Raw genomic sequence first — 20697 nt, 5'->3', positions numbered from 1 at the left:
TAGTGCATTTGCACCTTTTTGGCAGTTTTTCCCACACTTTTACTCTCTATCTGTGACCATCCTTAAAATAACAGGCTATTAATAATGATATTAATGATTAATAAGAGACTATTTGCCCTATATTAGGAGCTGATGTCTTGTACTTTAGTGAAACTGAAGTGAAACTGTAATGCTGAGCTAATTTAGTGGGAGGTTTACAGCTTCAGCTCCCAGTTGTTTTGACTGACAATGCTGAAGCTCCAGGGAGCAAAATCTAAGGAAACATCTTGTTCTTTTAAAAATGGCAGAAATGAAACTGCCCTTTGAAACTCTGGCAGGGTGATGAAAAGTCTGATTCACGCTGTGGTTTAGGGGTTTTTATTAGGCTTTTGGAATAGACTAGACAAGAGGGATAAATCATAACAGGATCAAATTCATAGTGGATTTTTTGGGATAAGACACCACATGTTTTAAAACAAACTATAGCATTTAGCTGTTGTTTTCTTTTTATTATATTAACTCAATAACTAAATAATTCATAATAACTCATAATATGAAACACATTTTTGTGTTGTGCCTTTATTTATTGTTTAATGTCACTGCTTAAAAGAGAGTTAAACACACCAGTCTATTAGAAAACTATTAGATAACAGTGAAAAAATACAAGTATAATAGAATAAAAGCACATATTGAATAAATAGAATATAATATAGGATAAAAGCACAATACAACACAGCATTACATCCCAACAAATCAAACATATATATATATATTTAACTGAGGTTGTGGCAAAGCAATCTTACAGAAATCCAGCTATGAGACAGCGGCTCCCTCAGAGCTGGAGGAAGAAACCTCGGGAGGAACCAAGACTCACAAGCGGGGACCCGACCCGTCCTCCTCTGGTCAGAACCATTGATTTGACAAATTATCAATAAAAAAAATCACTGTACCAACTCAAACATCGGTGGTTATGTTCAGGTGTACTCACATAATCATAATAATAACACACCCATCTCATGCTGAACAAGATTAAAATAATTAAAATGCACTTTCTTTTACAAAGAAATGTGTTTTAGTCTAAAATAAAGTGATAAAGCTGAGAATGAGATGAATATAAGAGAAAAGCAGGGCGGGAGCTTATCCAACACAGCATAGTTGGGTTAAAATAATGACCTTAGGTAAAGGACTCCTACAGCACACCTCTAAAAACCCATGCCCAGTAAAGCTATTGTTCCTGCTGATTTTAATAGTTAATAATCTTCTCTTTTGGATCCATTTGGATCTATAATAAAAGTACACACTCCAGAAGTCACAGAGCTCAAGCAGAAATGTGGTTATGTGGTGCATGGTGCATCACCTCAATCGTATAATTGACATAAATGGATAAATATTAAATAACTAAATAAATAAGCAAGCAAGTGAGCTTAACGTGAGCTTGGATGCAGTTTTAGTCTAAAATAAAATGATAAAGCTGAGAATGAGATGAATATAAGAGAAAAGCAGGGCAGGAGCTTATCCAACACAGCATAGTTGGGTTAAAATAATGACCTTAGGTAAAGGACTCCTACAGCACACCTCTACTGCTAAAAAAACCCCATGCCCAGTAAAGCTATTGTTCCTGCTGATTTTAATAGTTAATAATCTTCTCTTTTGGATCCATTTGGATCTATAATAAAAGTGCACACTCCAGAAGTCACAGAGCTCATGGTGTTCGCGCTGGCCTCCAGTAGGGGGCAGTGCTGGGGTTGAGTGAGTGGTGCTGAAGAAGAAGAGCGCAGCAGGGATTTCAGGGTGTAAACACAATGGTGGACTCATAAACTCATCTGTTTTTATCTGATACTGGATTTATTATCCGCGGTTTGCTGTTTGATTCCCATCCTCTGCGTTTAGCGGTTTATCTCGGCCTTTAGCTGCGTCCTAAAACTCGACATGGTGAGTATTTGGTGAACCGCGGCTGCGCCCGAAAGGCTGGAGAGGCCACCGTGGAGAAAACGCCCCAATAGTCCCGATTAAAGACACATTTCGGGGATATAAGTGTGTCTGGCGCACTGTCTTGTCACATATCTGTTGGTAAACACCCGTACATTAGCCTTAAATGTCAGCTGTATTTGTCTAAAACACGCAGTGAACGCCCTCAACGCAGCGCCGTGTTTCAGGGCTGGGACGATACTCGATGTGTAGCGATAATCGATTTTCCATTCTGAGATCAAGTTTCGGTTTTGTAATTTAATATTGCAGAGATTGATTAATTTGGCTTTTTAAATGTCTGTCACGCCTCTAAGAAAATGCACAACTCAAAAATCACAACCCCTACAATTTATAATGGACATAAATGGATAAATATTAAATAACTAAATAAATAAGCAAGCAAGTGAGCTTAACATGTGAGCTTGGATGCAGTTTTAGTCTAAAATAAAATGATAAAGCTGAGAATGAGATGAATATAAGAGAAAAGCAGGGCGGGAGCTTATCCAACACAACATAGTTGGGTTAAAATAATGACCTTAGGTAAAGGACTCCTACAGCACACCTCTAAAAACCCATGCCCAGTAAAGCTATTGTTCCAGCTGATTTTAATAGTTAATAATCTTCTCCTTTGGATCCATTTGGATCTATAATAAAAGTGCACACTCCAGAAGTCACAGAGCTCAAGCAGAAATGTGGTTAATTGGTGCATGGTGCATCACCTCAATCGTATAATTGACATAAATGGATAAATATTTGTCAATTATATAAATAACTAAATAAATAAGCAAGCAAGTGAGCTTAACATGTGAGCTTGGATGCAGTTTTAGTCTAAAATAAAATGATAAAGCTGAGAATGAGATGAATATAAGAGAAAAGCAGGGCGGGAGCTTATCCAACACAACATAGTTGGGTTAAAATAATGACCTTCCTCACAAATATACTAAAGGTACACTTTGAAAGTACTCAGGTAAGTATTACGTGGCTACAGCACACCTCTAAAAACCCATGCCCAGTAAAGCTATTGTTCCTGCTGATTTTAATAGTTAATAATCTTCTCTTTTGGATCCATTTGGATCTATAATAAAAGTGCACACTCCAGAAGTCACAGAGCTCAAGCAGAAATGTGGTTAATTGGTGCATGGTGCATCACCTCAATCGTATAATTGACATAAATGGATAAATATTAAATAACTAAATAAATAAGCAAGCAAGTGAGCTTAACATGTGAGCTTGGATGCATTTATAAGTGCCCCATACCCGCCCACTTTACTCTAATAGGATGAGCCTGATGCTGGCCTGAACAGCCAGGGATGGACAAGCCCCTCTGTACTTGATGGCGATGGTCAAAAGCCGGTCAGTATCAAGAGCCCTTCGAGCTTCAAGTACGCCCCGTCTCGACCCGCCATCCTTTAAAATTCACGGAAGACGAGCGTAAAGCTTTTTCTGTCCTGCAATGAAGTGGTGGTAGGAACTTCCCCTGGGTGTCCGAACAGCAGAGTCCAACGCTCGCTGTCTTCAAACCCAGACTGAAGACCCTCCTCTTCCGAGAGTACTTAGGCTGAGTGTAGTGTATGCTAAATATGTGGGTCTCCATACTGACCTCTGTATTTAGTAGTCTCTAAGCTTAGGGGGATCTTTTGAAGTCTAGCACGTCTGCTAAACCCCTTAAATGTAAATGTAAAGGTAACCTGCATGTCAAATTCTGACCACTAACCTTTAAGGACTGGGAATCTGCGTGCAGTAGTCCGTGTTATGCTCATATAAGGAGTGTTGAGTCTAAGCGTTTTTTTTCTATGAAGAAAATAAACATTTTGAAAACGGATAACATTAAAGTTGTCACATGTTTCTGTCATGGCCGTAATACTGACCACAAAATGACACAATTCTGTAGTTGGTTTCCATTAGAAGAGGCCGGAGGTCAAAAAGGCCAAAGGACAAAAGCTGTTTCTGTGATTCATTCGAACATTAATTATTTTCTTAAAAATGAAACTCTTATGAAACTCGTCACTGTCATGAAGTAACCTTCTATCTCCATTTCTGCCATTTTTTTTATATAATGAGTTGGATAATTTCTTAAATATTTAACTGTCATGAGGAATTGACCAGTTTTTTCTTCGTCTGTAAATTTTACAGATTTTTTTTTAAGGTTTTTCTTGCATGACAGTGATGATAAACATTTTTATGTGACGTTTTATGACATACAAGTAACTCAAATATGTAACATTCGATGAACAAGCAAAACCTGGATTTATCCAAATGTCTGTATTTTCGTAATCCTTCCAGTTCACTCTTTCTCCTTTAGCAGCAGACCGGTTATAATTTTGCTCTTTCCTCACCAGGAGAGGCAGCATCCAGCCTTCGGTAGACCAAACATGGACGGCAGAATGAACCCGAACGCGCCGGTTTATTGCATTTGTCGCAAACCAGACATCAACTGCTTCATGATGTGAGACACTCTTCACATTTAACCCCAGCAAAATCTTCCAGCGTAACGAGACACTTCACTAACTTAATGTCCTCCTCCTTTTTACACAGCGGTTGTGACAGCTGCAACGAGTGGTTTCATGGAGACTGCATATTTATATCGGAGAAGATGGCGAAAACTATTAGGGTTTGGTACTGTGAGCGATGCCGCAGTGAGTATCTGATATTAGGGCTTAAGTTTAATTCTTGTGTAACCAATGTGGCGTTTCTTTTTAGATGGATCAGTTGCTTAGTTTTTATAATCTTGTGTTTCAGGTAAAGACGGTTCTTTAGAGATTAAGTATCGTCCCAGGAAAAGCCGAGAAAAAGATGCAGACACGGAGGGAATGGATTCACAACAGGACACTGACACCCCCGATTTTAAGACTGATCGCCGGCGTGGGTCACGAGCAAACAACCAAGACAAAGTGTGTACTCATATAGAATTGTTCACCTCAGATTTAATGGCCACACTTTGATTTCTCTGTCTTATTATGTTCGCTTCAGTTCTGGTGCTGAGAGGTAACTCTAATGGCTCATTAAAAACAATGAGCTGTTATATTGCCTCTTACTATAAGCTTCCTGGATCCCAAACCACTTACTACCACTAAATAGTTATTTAAATTTACTGTACCATTAGAAGTGCATTCACTGGTGTAGTATGAAAAGTGTAGAGGTGTGTGGTTTGTCATTTTGATGGAAACAAGCAGCTGGCAGCACGGATCACAAGCTGTTTTATGCATTTTCGTTTTATTGCTTATAATTTCTGCAGAAGGTTGATTGCAACATAGAGATTTACCATGAATAAAAAAAATATATATATATTTATATTTAATAAAATATAATAACATATATGTACGAAAAAAACAAATCATAGCTGATATATATATGAAGCAGCTATGGTATGTCTGTTTTTAGACATGGTCAGATATCAGAGTTTGTGTTTGTTGGATGTGCCCACAGGTGAAGCGCTCGGCGCGAATGTGTGGGGAGTGTGAGGCCTGCAGAAGGACGGAGGACTGCGCTCAGTGTGATTTCTGCAAGGACATGAAGAAGTTTGGTGGCCCCAACAAGATCCGCCAGAAATGCAGACTTCGGCAGTGTGAAGTCCGGGCTCGGGTGAGTCTAACCTGAGTCACTTTCCTGGTTATGTTGTGGTCGGTTTCGGTTTTACTGTAGTGATGTCAGGTTCAGTTTCACTGTGCATCATGTAATGCAGCAGGTTGATTGTACAACAGCCCTGAGCCCACATTCATTTTTTTTCTTTTTTACAGTCAGTATTGGTGGTGGTAATAATAATAATAATAATAATTTGCTCTTAATAGTAAAAGGTTTACTGCTGTGTTATCTGTACAGAAAACTATTATTATGTGAACTGGTGTTCAAAAATTAATCATAAGTCATGTGGAAATTTGTCATTCGAAATTCGGTCATGTGAAATGTAATTTCTGTTTACATTCTTCACTTTTTGGCGTAATGTTAGTCTTTTTGTCTTTTTTTTTTATTTTTTTTATTTTACATTGTATCATAATTTATTGATGAATGGGCCAAAGTCATGACTGGCTAGATCAATGACGAGTGAACACTCACAGGGACGGTGCGATGCAAGACTTTAATAAACCAAACAGGGGTAAACACAAGAATGCAGCAATAACACAAGGGATAATGAATAAACAAAACAAACATGACAAAGCAAACGGGGCGAAACATAAAAGCCACCTGAGGCTGGAGGATAGCCAGGGAGCTAGGCGCGAGGGATAACAAAACAGGGAGATAATGCTAGAACCAATAACGCTGGCATTGCCAGTAACAGAAACCAAAGAAAACCCGCACTCATCAGGCGCAACCAAACTTGCTTGACGTGAACAGGAGCTGAGGGATCAGTCGCCAAATCCTCAAGGCGACCACATAGCAACCAGAGAAGCGATATGCACATTGCAACTTGACGGACTCTCTCAGACGTCCTCGTGAAAACCAAAACTAGACCAAGGAAACCACGAACGAAGCGCAAACCCTCAGGTTGGCTTAGAAAGCGTAATTCTCTGGCGATGGGGAGATCGTGTTCCCTCCCTAAATACACCAGCTCTCAGGTGAACCAAATCAAAACATGCAATGAATGTAAATGAAACACACGTAAACATAACAGAAAACATGGCGTGGTACACGAGAGGGTTGTCAACATAAAAGTCCATGGTGCGTGACGTGAACGTGAATTGCTGAACTGAAAGTCCGTGAACAAGGAAATCAACTGAACATCAACATAAGAGTCGCTGACCTTGAAGCCTGTGGACCGCGGCTCAGGACCGTCCCGGGGTGGGCGCGGCGACGTGGACCTGACAGCCAATAGAAATGCTCCAAAATGACTTGGGATAAAATCTTTTTACATTGACCTCCATTGAAAGTTGAAGGATTTTTCTATCTAATATAAAGTTCCCATTTTAGGGATGCGCAGATCTTGAGTGACTGTGGTGGAGTTTTAGTTTTAGATGGTTTTTTTTTCTTTTTCAAGCAAAGAATATGAGAAGACACATTTACACAGTTATCCCCAATCATTATTGATTGGCCAAGACGAGTTTAGTGTCTGAGGTTTGTTTTAGGTGGCTGAGACGGACTGCTGTTATGTAATCCTCAGCACTCCACTATAGAAAGGAATCAGAACTCAGACACCAAACATGCATTGGCCAGTCAACTGTCTTTGGGATAAGGGAGAGGATTGTGACCAATTCCTTACAAAATAGAACTATTGACTATTAAGAGCTCATGAGTTTAATCCCAAGTCCAGGCTGCTGCCATGGTGCTCCTCCAGTTCACCTAAATGTCTCTGCTCTGCTTAAACTAGCTGAGGTTTTTCTTGAGTCACTCTGGATTAGAGCATCTGCTAAATGCCTTCAATGTAAAAGTAAGTGTTCTGTGTGTGTTGCTTTGTGCTGCAGAAAATGCTGCGGGTGAAGGATGAGGAATACTCCGCGTCGAAAAGCCCACACATGGCGCAGCAAGGCGGCCCTCTATCGGACGAGTACAGTGAGGACGAGCTGGAGCTGTATCATCAGTACCGTGCTGGCAGATTTGGAGACTGTGTATGAGCTGCTCACTTTAACCACACACTCACACCAGTAATCCTTATACAGCATTCCCAGGGATATTCACAGATATTTACATCATTTGGTTTGCTTGGAATTTTGTGATTTGCAAGTTAGATCTGTTTGTGTGTTACCACCACCATGCTTAACAGTTTATACAGTTTATACAATTTGTATTTAGCTAAAGTCAGGGTTACGCTACATGATTTTAGCCCAGATTCTCAGTCTCTGCTGGTTGGCTCTAGCCTGCAGGTTTTTAGTAGTGTATACTGGCCAGCAACTCAGTCTGAGCGGGTCCCGTCAACAGCCAGTAAAACCTATGTGCAGTTTTTAAGCAGTTTGTTATTTTAACTCTACATCTACAGCTGCTACATTCTGGCGCTAGTACATATCCAATACTACAACACAATTTAAAGTGTTCGAATAAGAAAACAAAATCTGTCTCATACTGCCTTGGGTAGCCTCAAATATGGGCTGTGCTACTCACCCAAAAGGCGACCTTTTATTTTGGGTCAGCTCAAATGGTGGCGTAAATCTATGTCTCCAAGGTAACGCAGGGGACGCATGTTTTGGGATGTGATCGTTTCGATTCAGCAGTAGCTTAAAGTCGTGTAGTGGATGGTTTTGTAAAAATCAGCAGATCTTAAAGGAGATATTTTATATATTTATGTGTGTTTGTGTATGTGCGCTCTATCAGGGCTGGAATAGTGATGAGGACGACAGCGTGTGCCTTGATCCTGCCATGCGAAAGAGAGCCGTGAAGGTCAAGCATGTGAAAAGGAGGGAGAAGAGATCAGAGAAAAAGGTTAATCACCTTCACAAAAATAAAAACCGAGACCAGCAGCCTGATTTCATGTCTTCTAAAGAGGTGAGTCTAGAAGCTGTGAGGGACATAAATACCACTTCAGCTACAAACACTAATCTGGTGGCTGTCAGCTTTAGTCACATTAATATTTTTGGGTGAACGTTTGCCTTCCCCTTCTTCTCAGTTTGGCTCCTTGCCGTAGTTTATCAGAGTGTCATTTTGTCCTGCTTTTTTTTTTTTCTTCAGAAAGAGGAGAATAAGCCTCGTAAACACAAACCCAAGCAGAAGCACCGGGACAAGGTCAGGCACAGTGAGAGGACTGAGACGCGAGACAGCGGGGGGAGCAGGCAGTGCCTTGGACCGGGCTGTGTGGAGGCATCGCGTCCCAACTCCAAGTACTGCTCTGATGACTGTGGCATGAAGCTTGCTGCCAAGTAAGCTCGAAGTGATCAGTACAGTTCATGCAGTTGATGACATGCGTACTGAAGGATTCCCCTTTTTATTATTTCTTTTATTTTGCACTTTTATTGTTTACACTATAAGGACAAAAAGTATTGGGACACCTGCGCTTTTACTGTTTCTTCTAAAAACAGGGGTATTAAAAAAGGAGTTTACCCTGCTTTTGTTAATGTTAATGTTTAATTCCAGAGCTCACAGTTCTTCCACTGCTCCTCCGCTCAATGCTGGGGGGCTTTATACCCCTCAAGCCCACGCCTGGCGTTAGGCAGCATGGTGCCAATAGGTTCATGTTTATCTGCTCCAGAGACTCCTATTCTATAAACAGTACTTCTCTACAGGGACTAGACAAGCTGTTTGTCAGCAATGGAAGAAGGGGTGTCCACAAACATTTGGACTTAGAGTGTATTGATCAGATTTCTCTACATATATGTGTATATAAGTAATAAGTGCATTATAATACTAATGTCACAGATTAAAGATTTTTATTTATTTTTTTCCTGTGTCCCATTAGCCGGATCTATGAAATCCTTCCTCAGCGTATCCAGCAGTGGCAGCAGAGCCCCTGTATTGCCGAGGAGCAGGGCAAGAAACTTCTGGAGCGCATCCGCCGTGAGCAACAGTCGGCCCGCTTGAGACTCACTGAGATGGAGAAGCGGTTTCACGAGTTGGAGGGCATCATTGCTAAGGCCAAACAGCAGATCGTGCAGCACGATGAGGAGGTCAGAAAGCCACGTCACATGATGAGGACTGATCTGTATTTGCTGTGAGCTACAGAATCTGGAAATGATGTTGCAGGTGTTCTGTAGACATTGCGAATGCATTGATATGCCGTTCTGACTCTTGGCCCCACACAGGTAAACGAGGGAGATGATGATACGGACCTTCAGATTTTCTGCGTCTCCTGCAGTCACCCGGTCAACCCCAAGGTGGCGCTGCGCCACATGGAGAGATGCTACGCAAAGGTGAGCTGAAATGTTTCTGCTTACTATTAACTTTTGTTTTCACTCATGTTGTTGCTGTCATGCAAAATCCTTGTATCTCCAAAATGGCAACTTTGCAGGAGAAGGAAAAAACCTTGGTAAATTTCAATGGAAGATTTTATTCAGTCATTTGGAGCATTTCTATTGGTCCATTCATCAGCGTCCTTAACAACTGCCAGATTCACATTTTAACTGTACTCCCCCTCTCTACATAAGCTGTGTACTGTTCGATCACCTAAACATTAGCTGCTATGCTTATTATTGCACTGTACACCTTGTTTACGTCTGTGATGGTGTGTACAAAACCAGATTGGTCTACCTCCACACACACACACATACACACACACACACACACACCTACCTGACCTCCCTGTTTTACTCTTCATTAACACACACAGCACATCACTGCTCTACATATTTATTCCATTAGTAATTCGTATAGTATAGTAACTTAGCTTTGACCTTAATCACCCAGCCTTCATGCACACATTTGCATGTGTACAGATTTATTGTCTCTGCACCCTGTCTCATGTCTTTTGTGTCTATTGTCCTTGCATTATTGTACCATATCCTACATATTCTGCACCAGAGTTTTAGCCTTACAGTGTTTGGTTGTACCGCACAGCCCTGTATTAGTATATTGATTTTAAAATTCAATTGAATCATGTCAAATAGTGAATAAACACAAAAATAGAAATACAAGGTTTTCTGAGACAGCAAGGATTAACTTGTGAAGATTTTGTGTGTCTGTTTTTAAGCTCAATCATCTGACTTTATTGCCTTTGTCTTTTTATCTCCGCTGCAACAGTATGAGAGTCAGACATCATTTGGCTCTATGTATCCCACACGCATTGAGGGGTAAGTGAAACTGACTAGTTTGGTGTGGTTCAGGTCAGTGTACACCAAATGTTTGTGGACACCCCTTCTAATGAATGTATTTAACTCTTTAAAGTTGCACCCATGCTGACACAGATGTATAAATGCTCATAAACACACATACAGCATGTCTAGTTCCTGTGGAGAAGTACTGCCAATAGAATAGGACTCTCTGCAACAGATCAACATGAATTTATTGGCACCATGCTGCCTAATGCCAGGCATTGAGCTGTGGAGCAGTGGAAGAACTGTGTTCTCTGGAATGATGGTTGGTGCTCCATCCAATACTTTTGGGATGAGTTGGGGATGAGGTAGGGTTGTGATCATCCAGCATCCTGACCTCTCTAATTCTCTTGTCGCTAAGTACAATCAAATCTTCACAGCAATGCTCTATTAGATCCAGTAGAAAGACATTTCCCTGGACAGTAGAGACAGTTACTCCAGCAAGACAACAACAAGACAACCATGTTTACCATTAGTGTTGGACACAGATGGAGCTTGGCCTCCGCCTTTAACCCATTCTTGCAGAAAACACACACACACACACACACACACACAGTGATCAGTGAGCAGCCATTGCCGTGGTGCAGAGCAGAGAGGGTGAAGGGCCTTGCTCAACAGTGGCAACTTGCCCAGCCCTGTTCTAAATCCAAAAGCAGGATAAACTCTTTAATATCCTTGATATGAGTAGAAACATTCATTGAACGGGTGTCCCAAAACTTTTGTCCATATAACATGCTGAGCTGCTTAGCATTGGTTTGAAGCTCTGGTAGACATGGACATTTGAAGTGTTTTTATATGAGAAGATATAAGAATAAGTCAGTAATATTGAATCACTATTTCTGTAGAGCGACAAGGCTGTTCTGTGACGTATACAATCCTCAAAGCAAGACATACTGCAAGAGGCTTCAGGTTCTCTGTCCTGAACACTCCCGAGATCCAAAGGTGAGTTCACTGGGTTGCTTATTTCTTCATTTATTCAACAAAACAAAGTATTAACATTTCACATACCTCACCTCACTAAAACCGCCTCCTTGTGGATCTGCTGCAGGTTCCAGCAGATGAGGTGTGTGGGTGTCCTCTAGTGCGGGATGTCTTTGAGCCCACTGGGGACTACTGCAGAGTGTCAAAGCGCAAGTGCAACAAACACTACTGCTGGGAGAAGCTCCGCAGGGCCGAGGTGGACCTAGAGAGAGTCCGAGTGGTCAGTGTTCTCTGGTGTCTTCTCAAAGTTTCATGCTCTGATGTTTTCAGTAATTATTATTAATGACTGTAATTTCAGGTCTGAATGTGTTCACTGCATAATCAGTCATTGTATCCGTTTATGTATCCCATGTTGTCCCTCCGTACTGTGCCCCCTAGTGGTACAAGCTGGACGAGTTGTTCGAACAAGAGCGTAATGTCCGAACTGCGATGACCAATCGCGCCGGCCTGCTGGCCCTGATGCTGCATCAGACCATTCAGCATGACCCCCATGCCACAGACCTGCGCTCTGGCAAGGACAGATAGCCACTGAGGTCTGCCAGGTTTCCATAATTGCTAATCCTTTATCAGTGAGTGATCCAGTGTTGGATGAGCGACACCAAAGTGTTAAATGCTTAATATTGATTTTGACGGGAGGCAACAAAATGGCTTGAAAAATTCTGCATTAAAAAAACAGTAATTTTTATTTATGTATTTTTTAATTAGATGTTGCAAGTATTAATTGTTGTTTATTTGGATATTAAGTAAAGTTACTACACACTATAAATATCACATTACTTCACAAAGTAGCAAGTTAACTCACCACCCACCTGACAACTATAAATAAATACATAATAAAAAGTGTAATCCTCTGCCTTTTTCACTGATGCTAGTGTTTTTATTAATAATTCATGAGTGACCACGCATTACAATGCCTATAAAAAGTATTCACCCCCTTGGATGTTTTCCCCTTTCATTGCTTTTATGCATGTGGAAGCATGGTCAATATCATTTGGCTTTTTTCACAAAAATGTACAAAAAATGTTTTCTTTTCTACAAAGTAATGTCAATTTATTAAAACAATATACAGTGTAAAACAAGTGGTATCTTGGTGGCCTCGCTCACTAGTCTCCTCCTTGCATGGTCACTCAGTTTGTGAGGACGGCCTGGTGGATGGATGGATATATATATATATATATATATATATATATATATATATATATATATATATATATATATATACACACACACAGTATAATTTTCCCCCCCCCTGTATCCACTCCTTGACTTAGACTCTTCACTAATCAGACCAGTGACTGGACCTTTCAGACATGTGTCTTTATACAGTCACTTGGGACACTTTCACTGCCCTCAGGGGATTTTGCTAACTGAGACTATTAGCACCAACTGCCTGCAAGACCTCTGTTAAATGATGTCAGTCACTTTAAAGGGGGGTAATATTTATGGCATCACATTTTTATGTTTTATATATATAATTACTTTGTAGAATGTTTTGCAAATGTAAAAGAAAAAGAAAAATAAAGGGGAAAACGTCCAATGAATGTTTAATGGCCACTCTGCATTAATAACAAGTGTTTTTTTTTATATAAAAGCAAAGTAAAATTGTTACATTCTTTATTTTTTTCTTTCAGGGGAATGATTGGATTTTCATGGACGTTTTGAAGATGCATAGACTAATGAGAAGTGGCCACCTAGTGTTGGACTGCTTCCTACTAGCACAATGGGGTTCGACATACATGCCTCAATTCACCTTCTGATATTTCTTACCATTTTTAAATATTAACATTTAAACGTTTAAAAAAAATACAGCTGGTCGGTTCAGAATCAGAGCAGACCAGCTTTAAGTATCTTAGCTATGTGATTATGAGCCTAATCATGCATGTGGTTTCTTAAAATAAAGGTTTATTGTGTGCCCTCCTGTGGTTGGCTTGGTAATGTTATCTGTGTCAGTCTTGTTTTTGTACAATTTTTTTAGTAACAAGCTCTGAATGAATTTTGTTGGCGTGTGGTTCTCATTTCTGCACGTCCTTCGTCAGATTACTCGAATCCGATCCTGCAGTGATTGCACATGCCTTTACCTCAGTAAGCACTCTGAAGGCTTGCAGGGTGTAGATGTCCACTACAGAAATGCCCTTCGACAGCTGAGCCACTGCTCTACAAGCCACTGCTCTTTTATATAAGCAGATATCACAGCCGACATGCCAGCAGTGAAATCTCGGCTAATGCTGCCACTACCAGTTATTACCAAGTCACTTAGCAGGAAGCTGCATTTTCTAGGTTTGAGTGACGGTTTTGATTCATGTTAAACCTGCCGTTCATTTACATTTACAAATGTACTGTGTTTCTCATCATAATTAAACACATCATTTAATTTCATGTGTATGTTTGATTTTGCTAGCTAGCCTGCTAAATGCTACACCACGTTTAGGCCTCTACTGGAGCCACAAAGGACACTGCTGTATAATACGGCACAACCTTCAGAGGCCTTTTTGTAGGCCTTAGTTTTAGGCTGTCAGGATGGTGTGTAGCGCTGTCATTTTTATTATTATAATTTATGATTGAGATTTTAATTTGATGTGATTTGTGAATGCAATGTCAACCTTGAGGGAAGGGCACCCCCACATTTTAAAATATTAACAAATGTATTAGATATATAACTTTATTTTTAGACATAACACAAAAGCCAGTTATAGTAGTGTAGTAATCCACACTTTATAACTAGATTAGATCTGAATTATGAGAATGGCGTTTCTATGAACCATTTGCTGCTACCGTTATGATTAGCTGGTCTACCATCGTGACCAACCTGACCAAGCTAGTCAAAAAGTATGACCAGGTTTGCTGGCCAGCCTGACAATGCTGGTGCATCAGTTTGGCCAACTTCACCAAAACTGGCTACCAGTTTTGTCAAATTAATCAACCAGTATAACCATCACGACAGACCGGCTAGTCCATCAAACCCAAATAAAAACATTTGTTATGCTTATTAAGCGCTAATCTGGTTAACCATGTTTTTGCCTGGATGATCAGATGACCATCAAAGACCAGACCTGAAAGCAGCTACCAGCAAAAGCTGGTCTTGAGCTGGAATTCAGCTTCATGCCTGATGAAAATTCCAGCTCCAAGACCAGCTCCTGCTGGTAGCTGGTTTCAGATGGTCTAGGCTGGCCTTTGATGGTCAAGTGGTTGAAAGGCTGCTCATGCAGGTGAGAAACATATTAGCTCTATGCTGGTAAGCCTGCTGGTTCACTAGCTCGTGAGCAGCATAGCTTATGTTGCATTTTGGTCATGCTTAGGACTTGATATCTACCCTCAACGTATGGCATTTACCAGGTGCAAACATGCCCACTCAAGACAAACCAGGTCACGCTTATATCAGGTACCAGTTCCTGAGTTGGAAGAAAGACCGGTTATGTCATTAGCTTCAAACTCAAGTGTTCAGTGTTGTGCACAATTATTTTTTTGCAACAAAAATATTATATATTTAAATATATAAATATTAGATAGATTATTATTATTATTAATGTAATTATAGAGAACTGTTTAACAAAATTATATGTAAATAAGTTAGCTAGCCAATGCTAAACACATAGGTAGCTAAACTAATCTAGCTACCCAGGTGCTTCCCACCTGAGCGGGTGCGACCTCATTAATATTAAACACACATTGACTCATAATTTAGTGGACCTGTATTTAGGTTATGCAAGTGTTCACATATTTAATTTTAGGTTATATTTACTAATGTTTACTTACTAGCTATTTGCATTGTGCACGCTTTAGCTTCGTTGCCCTACGCTGCACTAAGCATTGTCTTGCAACGTTAATTATAATGTCTGTGCAAGGTAATTTAGCAGTGCATTGTAGCTATTATCCACACTGATGATTTTTGATGATTTGTTTATGCATATAAAATAATAAGTTTATTAGTATTGCATTCTCCAGTGCACTCATTCGCTCAATGCAATAGTAGTTATGCAGTCGCTACACTGTCCTTCACTGTATTAGCATGCATTTGTAACTATTCAACTTCCTATATAGCTAGCTAAACTAATTAATTTAACTAGTCTGATGCTTCTCACCAAACATACCCAGGAGAATTGATTAGGCATGACTAGGGCCAGCATTTGCATGGTGCCTAGTGTACATCTGCACTGCACTGTGCACTCATTTGCTCAATGCAATAATAGTAATACAGTCACTACGCTGTTTTAGCGCGCACGTGTAGTAGCTAGCTAGCTATAACACGTTTACTACATGTCTCAGCGTTGCATACATGCTTTGGCTTGCACACTGCACGTTGCATTGCCATGCAGTATTCATTTCAGCACTCGTGTCTCTGTTTTGTACGTTGTAAATTAATTTACCAGTGTATTTGTAGCTATTATTAAGCTATTATTATCGACTGACAACGCTTGCATTCGTTTCTGCACATCATATTATACAGAAGTCAACAAACAACAGCAGCATTCAGCATTGCATGTTGCATTGCATTCCCCAGCGCAATGCAACAGTAGCTAGATATGCTGTCTCCACGCTGTTTTCGCGTGCATTTCTAACTATTCAACTTCCTCCGGCGCTCTGCACATGCTCAGTAGCGCACGGAAAGTATCGCTAATCGTAGGCGCGAGCGACGAGAGGGGCAGCAGAACGGCAGGAACGACGGCACGAGGCGCTGCGCGCGGATCGGAAGCGGTGAGCGTGCTTTCTCGCACATTTTTAAACGCCGTTTTCTCGATATGAGCAGATCCCCGTGCAGTTTGTGGGGTTTGTTTATGTTGTCAATCTGCAAACACGCGCGCGGTCTCGGGGTCAGCTCGTATGTAAATTAACAGGCGGAATGACCGTTACCGTAAATAACGAAAAAAGGCTCGAGCGGCTGCTCGGCTGTTTTTCCTCCAGCAGCAGCAGCAGCAGCAGCAGCGTGGAGCGACCCGATCGATGCTGATTCAAAGGGAGTGCGGGAGGGAGGAGGGGCAGCACGGACGGGGGCTATGGCGTCAGATATGGGCCAAAAGGATTTTCCAACAGTACCAGCCCTGTTCGCGCGCCAGTCTTAATAAATAAAGTCCGTAACGTCAAGAGTTACGCCGCTCGCGCTCGTAAATCCTAGCACCAGCTAGCACTTTAGGGCAGTTTCTAGCTCAACTTTGCTGAACCGCTTTTAAGAAAAACAAGCCATTATTAGAAGTTAGCTATCTAGCTACTTAAAAAATCTCTGCACAATGCAAACAGCATGGTGTTGTGACCATCACAGCACTCTTCTAGTAGTTAGAGCACTCTTCTAGATAGATAGGTAGCTAGCACGAGCGCTACTTCTAGCTGCGTTGTTGTTGTTGTTGTTGTTGTTGTTGTTTTTAGCTTGAGCCCCTTCAGGGGTCGTTTTTCTGTATTGCATTAATTTCTGTAGTTGTAAGAAATCATCAACAGCTACAGATCAGACTGCTCCTCCTGCTGCAGTGGTCAGATGTGAACTCTGTAAGTTGAGCCAGCTAGCCAGCCAGCTGGACTTTGGGTCAGAACAGGCTGACTTGAGTCTTACTTGAGCTCCAGGTGATGTTTTAGGGGACTTGCTAAGATGCCAGCTCCTTACAAGCAGGTGTTTCTGCATAGTTCACTACAGAAACATCAGTAAACTGTTGGTTATTTTGCTTGCGTGGCATAATTTTAATAATAATTCATTTCTGCTCTTGCTTCGTGGCGTGAGGAAGGTTTTTCTGTGCCTCGGTGTGCAACGACTGAGCCTACGTTGCACATTTAAAGGTTTTCAGTTAGTAATAATGTTAAGGAAAGGGGCAGGAGATCACCAAACCCAGTGGTCAACCCAAGTGTCAGCTAGCATATTGGACTGTGAAACGGTAAATCTGCATTACCTGGATAGAGATGGAGCTCCAGCCAATGCTTATAGGATGAGCTGGCATTTGTGATCCAGAACTAATCACCTAACATTAGTTTCTGACCTTACTAATGCGGTTGTGGCTGTATGCAATCAAGCGCTCACAGCAATGTTCACAGCAATTCTCTCAATCTAGTGTAAAACCTTCCCAAAGGAGAAGAATTAATTCTGTATTAGTACCCTGGGTTTCATAGGAGATTGGATGAGCTGAACGAGCAGGCGTCCACAAACTTTTCGATACACAGTACATTGTACATATAGGTGAAGCTCATGAGATTCGATATCCCGCCCTGAGGACTACTGGGAAAGGTGTGGTTCTATGGGGTACTTGCCACACATTGAGGATCTTTCAGAAGAACACAGTAAAATATTATATACAAATAAATACACATGCCTATAACTGTGAAAGTTGACTGCACAGGATGCCTGCTTGTATAATTTTTAATGTAATATTAATATTCGCCTCTACAGATGTTTCCATATATGTACTCTACTAGTACATCCTGTACTTTATCCATAGTGCTGTCATTTTCTCTCAGCCTTGGACCACCAAACAGGTCTTGGGTGACGGACCCTGTTTTGGTTAATGTGTACACTATTTAAAGCAACACTATGTCGAGTTTTACCCTAAAATAACAGCTTCAAAATCACTGTGATGCTCCACTGACTTCATATCATGGGGATTATATCGTCGCTATCGATGCTACTCCAGGCTCGGTACGCTGCTAACTGCGGTGTGGAACTTAAAGAGGTCAGGCTTAGGTTCACAAAACTGTGTAATAATGCTTAACCTGAGTCATATTTGTGTGAAATCCAGGATTGTTGCTGTACCACATCCGTCCACATGCTTCTTTCACTTTCTGTGACGGTTCTGTTTCTCTCAGCTTGTCCAAAAAAACGAGTCCTGTAGTGGTGGCTCAAAGCGCAAATTGCACATCCCGACTGTAGGGGGCGCCTAGGAGCAAGAAATCATTAACCAACCACTAACTACATTACATTACATTTACATTTATGGTATTTCACAGAGAAGGGCCAATGTAGTGTTAGGAGTATTTCCCAAGGACTCGTATCGGTGTAGCCCAGCATAGTCACCCAGACCAGGAATCAAACCCCGGTCTCCTACAGGGTGTAATAGCTCAGTGGAAGGCAGTGGTGTTATCTGTTGTGCCACACCAACAACTATAAAATTGAACTTGGAAATTTATTTCCGCATAAAATATATATTTTTTTATATGTATATATATATATATGTGCAAAAAATTTGGACTCCTAACAGAGTCAGTGTCACGGTTTGTCGCGAGACCAAGGCGGACGTACTCGCAGGATATTTTAATACAGGGAAAATGAAACAAAACAAACAGAAACCAAACAAGAACAAAGCTCACCAAATAAACACCACAAGCATCCCATAAACAGGCCAACTCTCAACCGTGAAACTGACATCAACATGCACAAGACCAGACAAGGGACGACTGAAACAAAGGGGTACTTAAACAGGCACTAACAAGAGACTCAGGGAGTTGTGGCTACAAAGGAGACACTGGTGGAAACACTAATGGACAGGCGTGGCTAGGGCAGACACGACACAAACAGAGCCATGTGCTTGGGAGCACATGGCAAATACCAAACAAAGGCAAAAGACATGACAACAGGGGCAGGCATGACCCCATTGCAGAAATGACAGGGACAGGGTCTGAGATATTCTGGGGTTGTCTTTTGTCCACAGCTTGTTTAAAGTCTGTCCATATATTTTCTATGATGTTTAGGTGAGGGTACTGCAGGGGCCATTCCAATAGCCATTCATGCCATAGAAGCCATCCTCTCTTCAGCTTTAACAGGGTTATTTTATGGAATGGAATCAGTTCCCCTTTCATTCTTGCAATATTGCCAATGCCCCAGACCCCAACACAACCCATAAGCATGACAGATCCACCCCCATGACTAACAGTTGGCAAGGTGTTGTTTTCATGAAATGCAGAAGTTGTTTGTTTTTTCTCCAGACATACCTTTGATGTTTTTTTGACTTTATCAGTCCTTGGCCTAGACTACTCATCTGACTAGTCTAGATCTTGCATAGCAAACTACTTACGTTATTTGTGATTGCAAGAAGGGTTGAGGTTGCAAGAAACTCTTTAGAGAAGATAGCTTGTGCAAGCAGTGCTGCACAGTAGACCAGTGCACCACCCTCTTGACTCAGCACAACCTTTCTGCTGGGTCTTGGAAGTCATATGGGGGATTTGATTTGCCTGTCTTACCAGCATATGAGCAGTTCTTGTCCGAGAGTTGCCATGGTTGTCCCCTTCTTGTCTTGATCTCCACAGTTCCCTGCACTGTAGAAGCTGCAAGCTGAAAACCCATGACTGTCTTTTTTACGGTCTTTCAGTTGTAGGCATCGATTACTTTCGTTTTCAGATATTCAGACAGTAGCTTCAAGGAGCCCATGGTCGATGTTTGTTAGTCAGAGAATTTGTAAAGTTTGGGAATTGTATTCGACTGTAAGGCCTGATAACAAATGGTGACAAGCCTCAGACCTGATTTACCCATGGATCCCCACTACGTTCACTAGTAGCCACCACTTGCTAATTAGGGTTGTAAGAAAAAATATCGATATATGGAAGTATCGCAATCCTATGTTCTGCAGTATTGTATTGATTCTCAGAAACACAGCATTGATGGTTTAGATGTAAAGATTGCTGGCAGACCGTGGTTCATTTAGTGTAGTGTTTACCCCCAACCACTAGATAGCAGTCTACAGATCCCACTCTTCTGATTGGATAAAAAGTCAACTTTTTGTTCAGACTTTAAGCAGATGATGGTGTTTTTTTATACCGTGACAGTTTTCCTAAAATGTCGATACATGGTCTTGCGTACAGTATCACAATATCAATAACTCGATATATCGAACTGTAGCCGCTGTATCGTGATTTGTATCGCTTCCCCATGTTCTTGACGATACACAGCACTGTTGCTAATACGAGCATTTTTTGTCGGCTCCAGTTCGTCCACCTGTCAATTGCTTAGTAACACATTCAGCTCGTGTAGTGAGCTACACTGTTTACTACAGATTACTAGTGCATAGTGGGAGATTGCAGTGCCCTAAAAAGCACGTTCAAATTGCACTTAATTTTTTACTTTTTTAACGTTATGAAGTAACTAGACAGGCTAACTATGCACTAGGATTTGCTAACAATGTTGTGTGTATTGTGTGTA

The 20697-nt window shown here is 41.1% G+C and overlaps 2 protein-coding genes across 3 annotated transcripts in view; both read left to right on the top strand.

Moving 5' to 3' along the window:
- The first annotated feature begins 1725 nt into the window (after window positions 1–1725).
- Window positions 1726–13970, top strand: cxxc1a (CXXC finger protein 1a). Its single transcript, XM_072681397.1, has 15 exons — window positions 1726–1911; window positions 4287–4393; window positions 4483–4583; window positions 4687–4838; window positions 5374–5529; window positions 7344–7487; window positions 8188–8358; window positions 8542–8729; window positions 9266–9473; window positions 9609–9716; window positions 10543–10592; window positions 11459–11555; window positions 11662–11814; window positions 11973–12127; window positions 13226–13970. Exons 1-14 carry the CDS (start codon window positions 1909–1911, stop codon window positions 12117–12119), a joined length of 1785 nt encoding a protein of 594 aa, XP_072537498.1. The 5' UTR covers window positions 1726–1908; the 3' UTR covers window positions 12120–12127; window positions 13226–13970.
- A 2232-nt stretch (window positions 13971–16202) lies between these two features.
- mbd1a (methyl-CpG binding domain protein 1a) overlaps window positions 16203–20697 on the top strand; it is a 31844-nt gene continuing 27349 nt past the window's right edge. For both annotated transcript variants that reach the window (XM_072681395.1, XM_072681394.1), the window contains exon 1: window positions 16203–16286. The gene's annotated coding sequence lies outside the window, so the exon portion shown is untranslated. The remainder of the gene's footprint in view (window positions 16287–20697) is intronic.

The sequence above is a fragment of the Salminus brasiliensis genome, chromosome 6 (genome assembly GCF_030463535.1).
Source record: "Salminus brasiliensis chromosome 6, fSalBra1.hap2, whole genome shotgun sequence".
NCBI classification, from domain to species: Eukaryota; Metazoa; Chordata; class Actinopteri; order Characiformes; family Bryconidae; genus Salminus; species Salminus brasiliensis.
Note: the sequence above shows the minus strand (reverse complement) of the source record. Positions and strands in the feature narration are given on the sequence as shown.

Bases quoted from the DNA above. Each gene is read 5' to 3' on its own strand.
- cxxc1a (XM_072681397.1), top strand. The intron at 4,394-4,482 runs GTGAGACACTCT...CTTTTTACACAG, and splicing joins GACATCAACTGCTTCATGAT to CGGTTGTGACAGCTGCAACG. The intron at 11,815-11,972 runs GTCAGTGTTCTC...TGTGCCCCCTAG, and splicing joins ACCTAGAGAGAGTCCGAGTG to TGGTACAAGCTGGACGAGTT.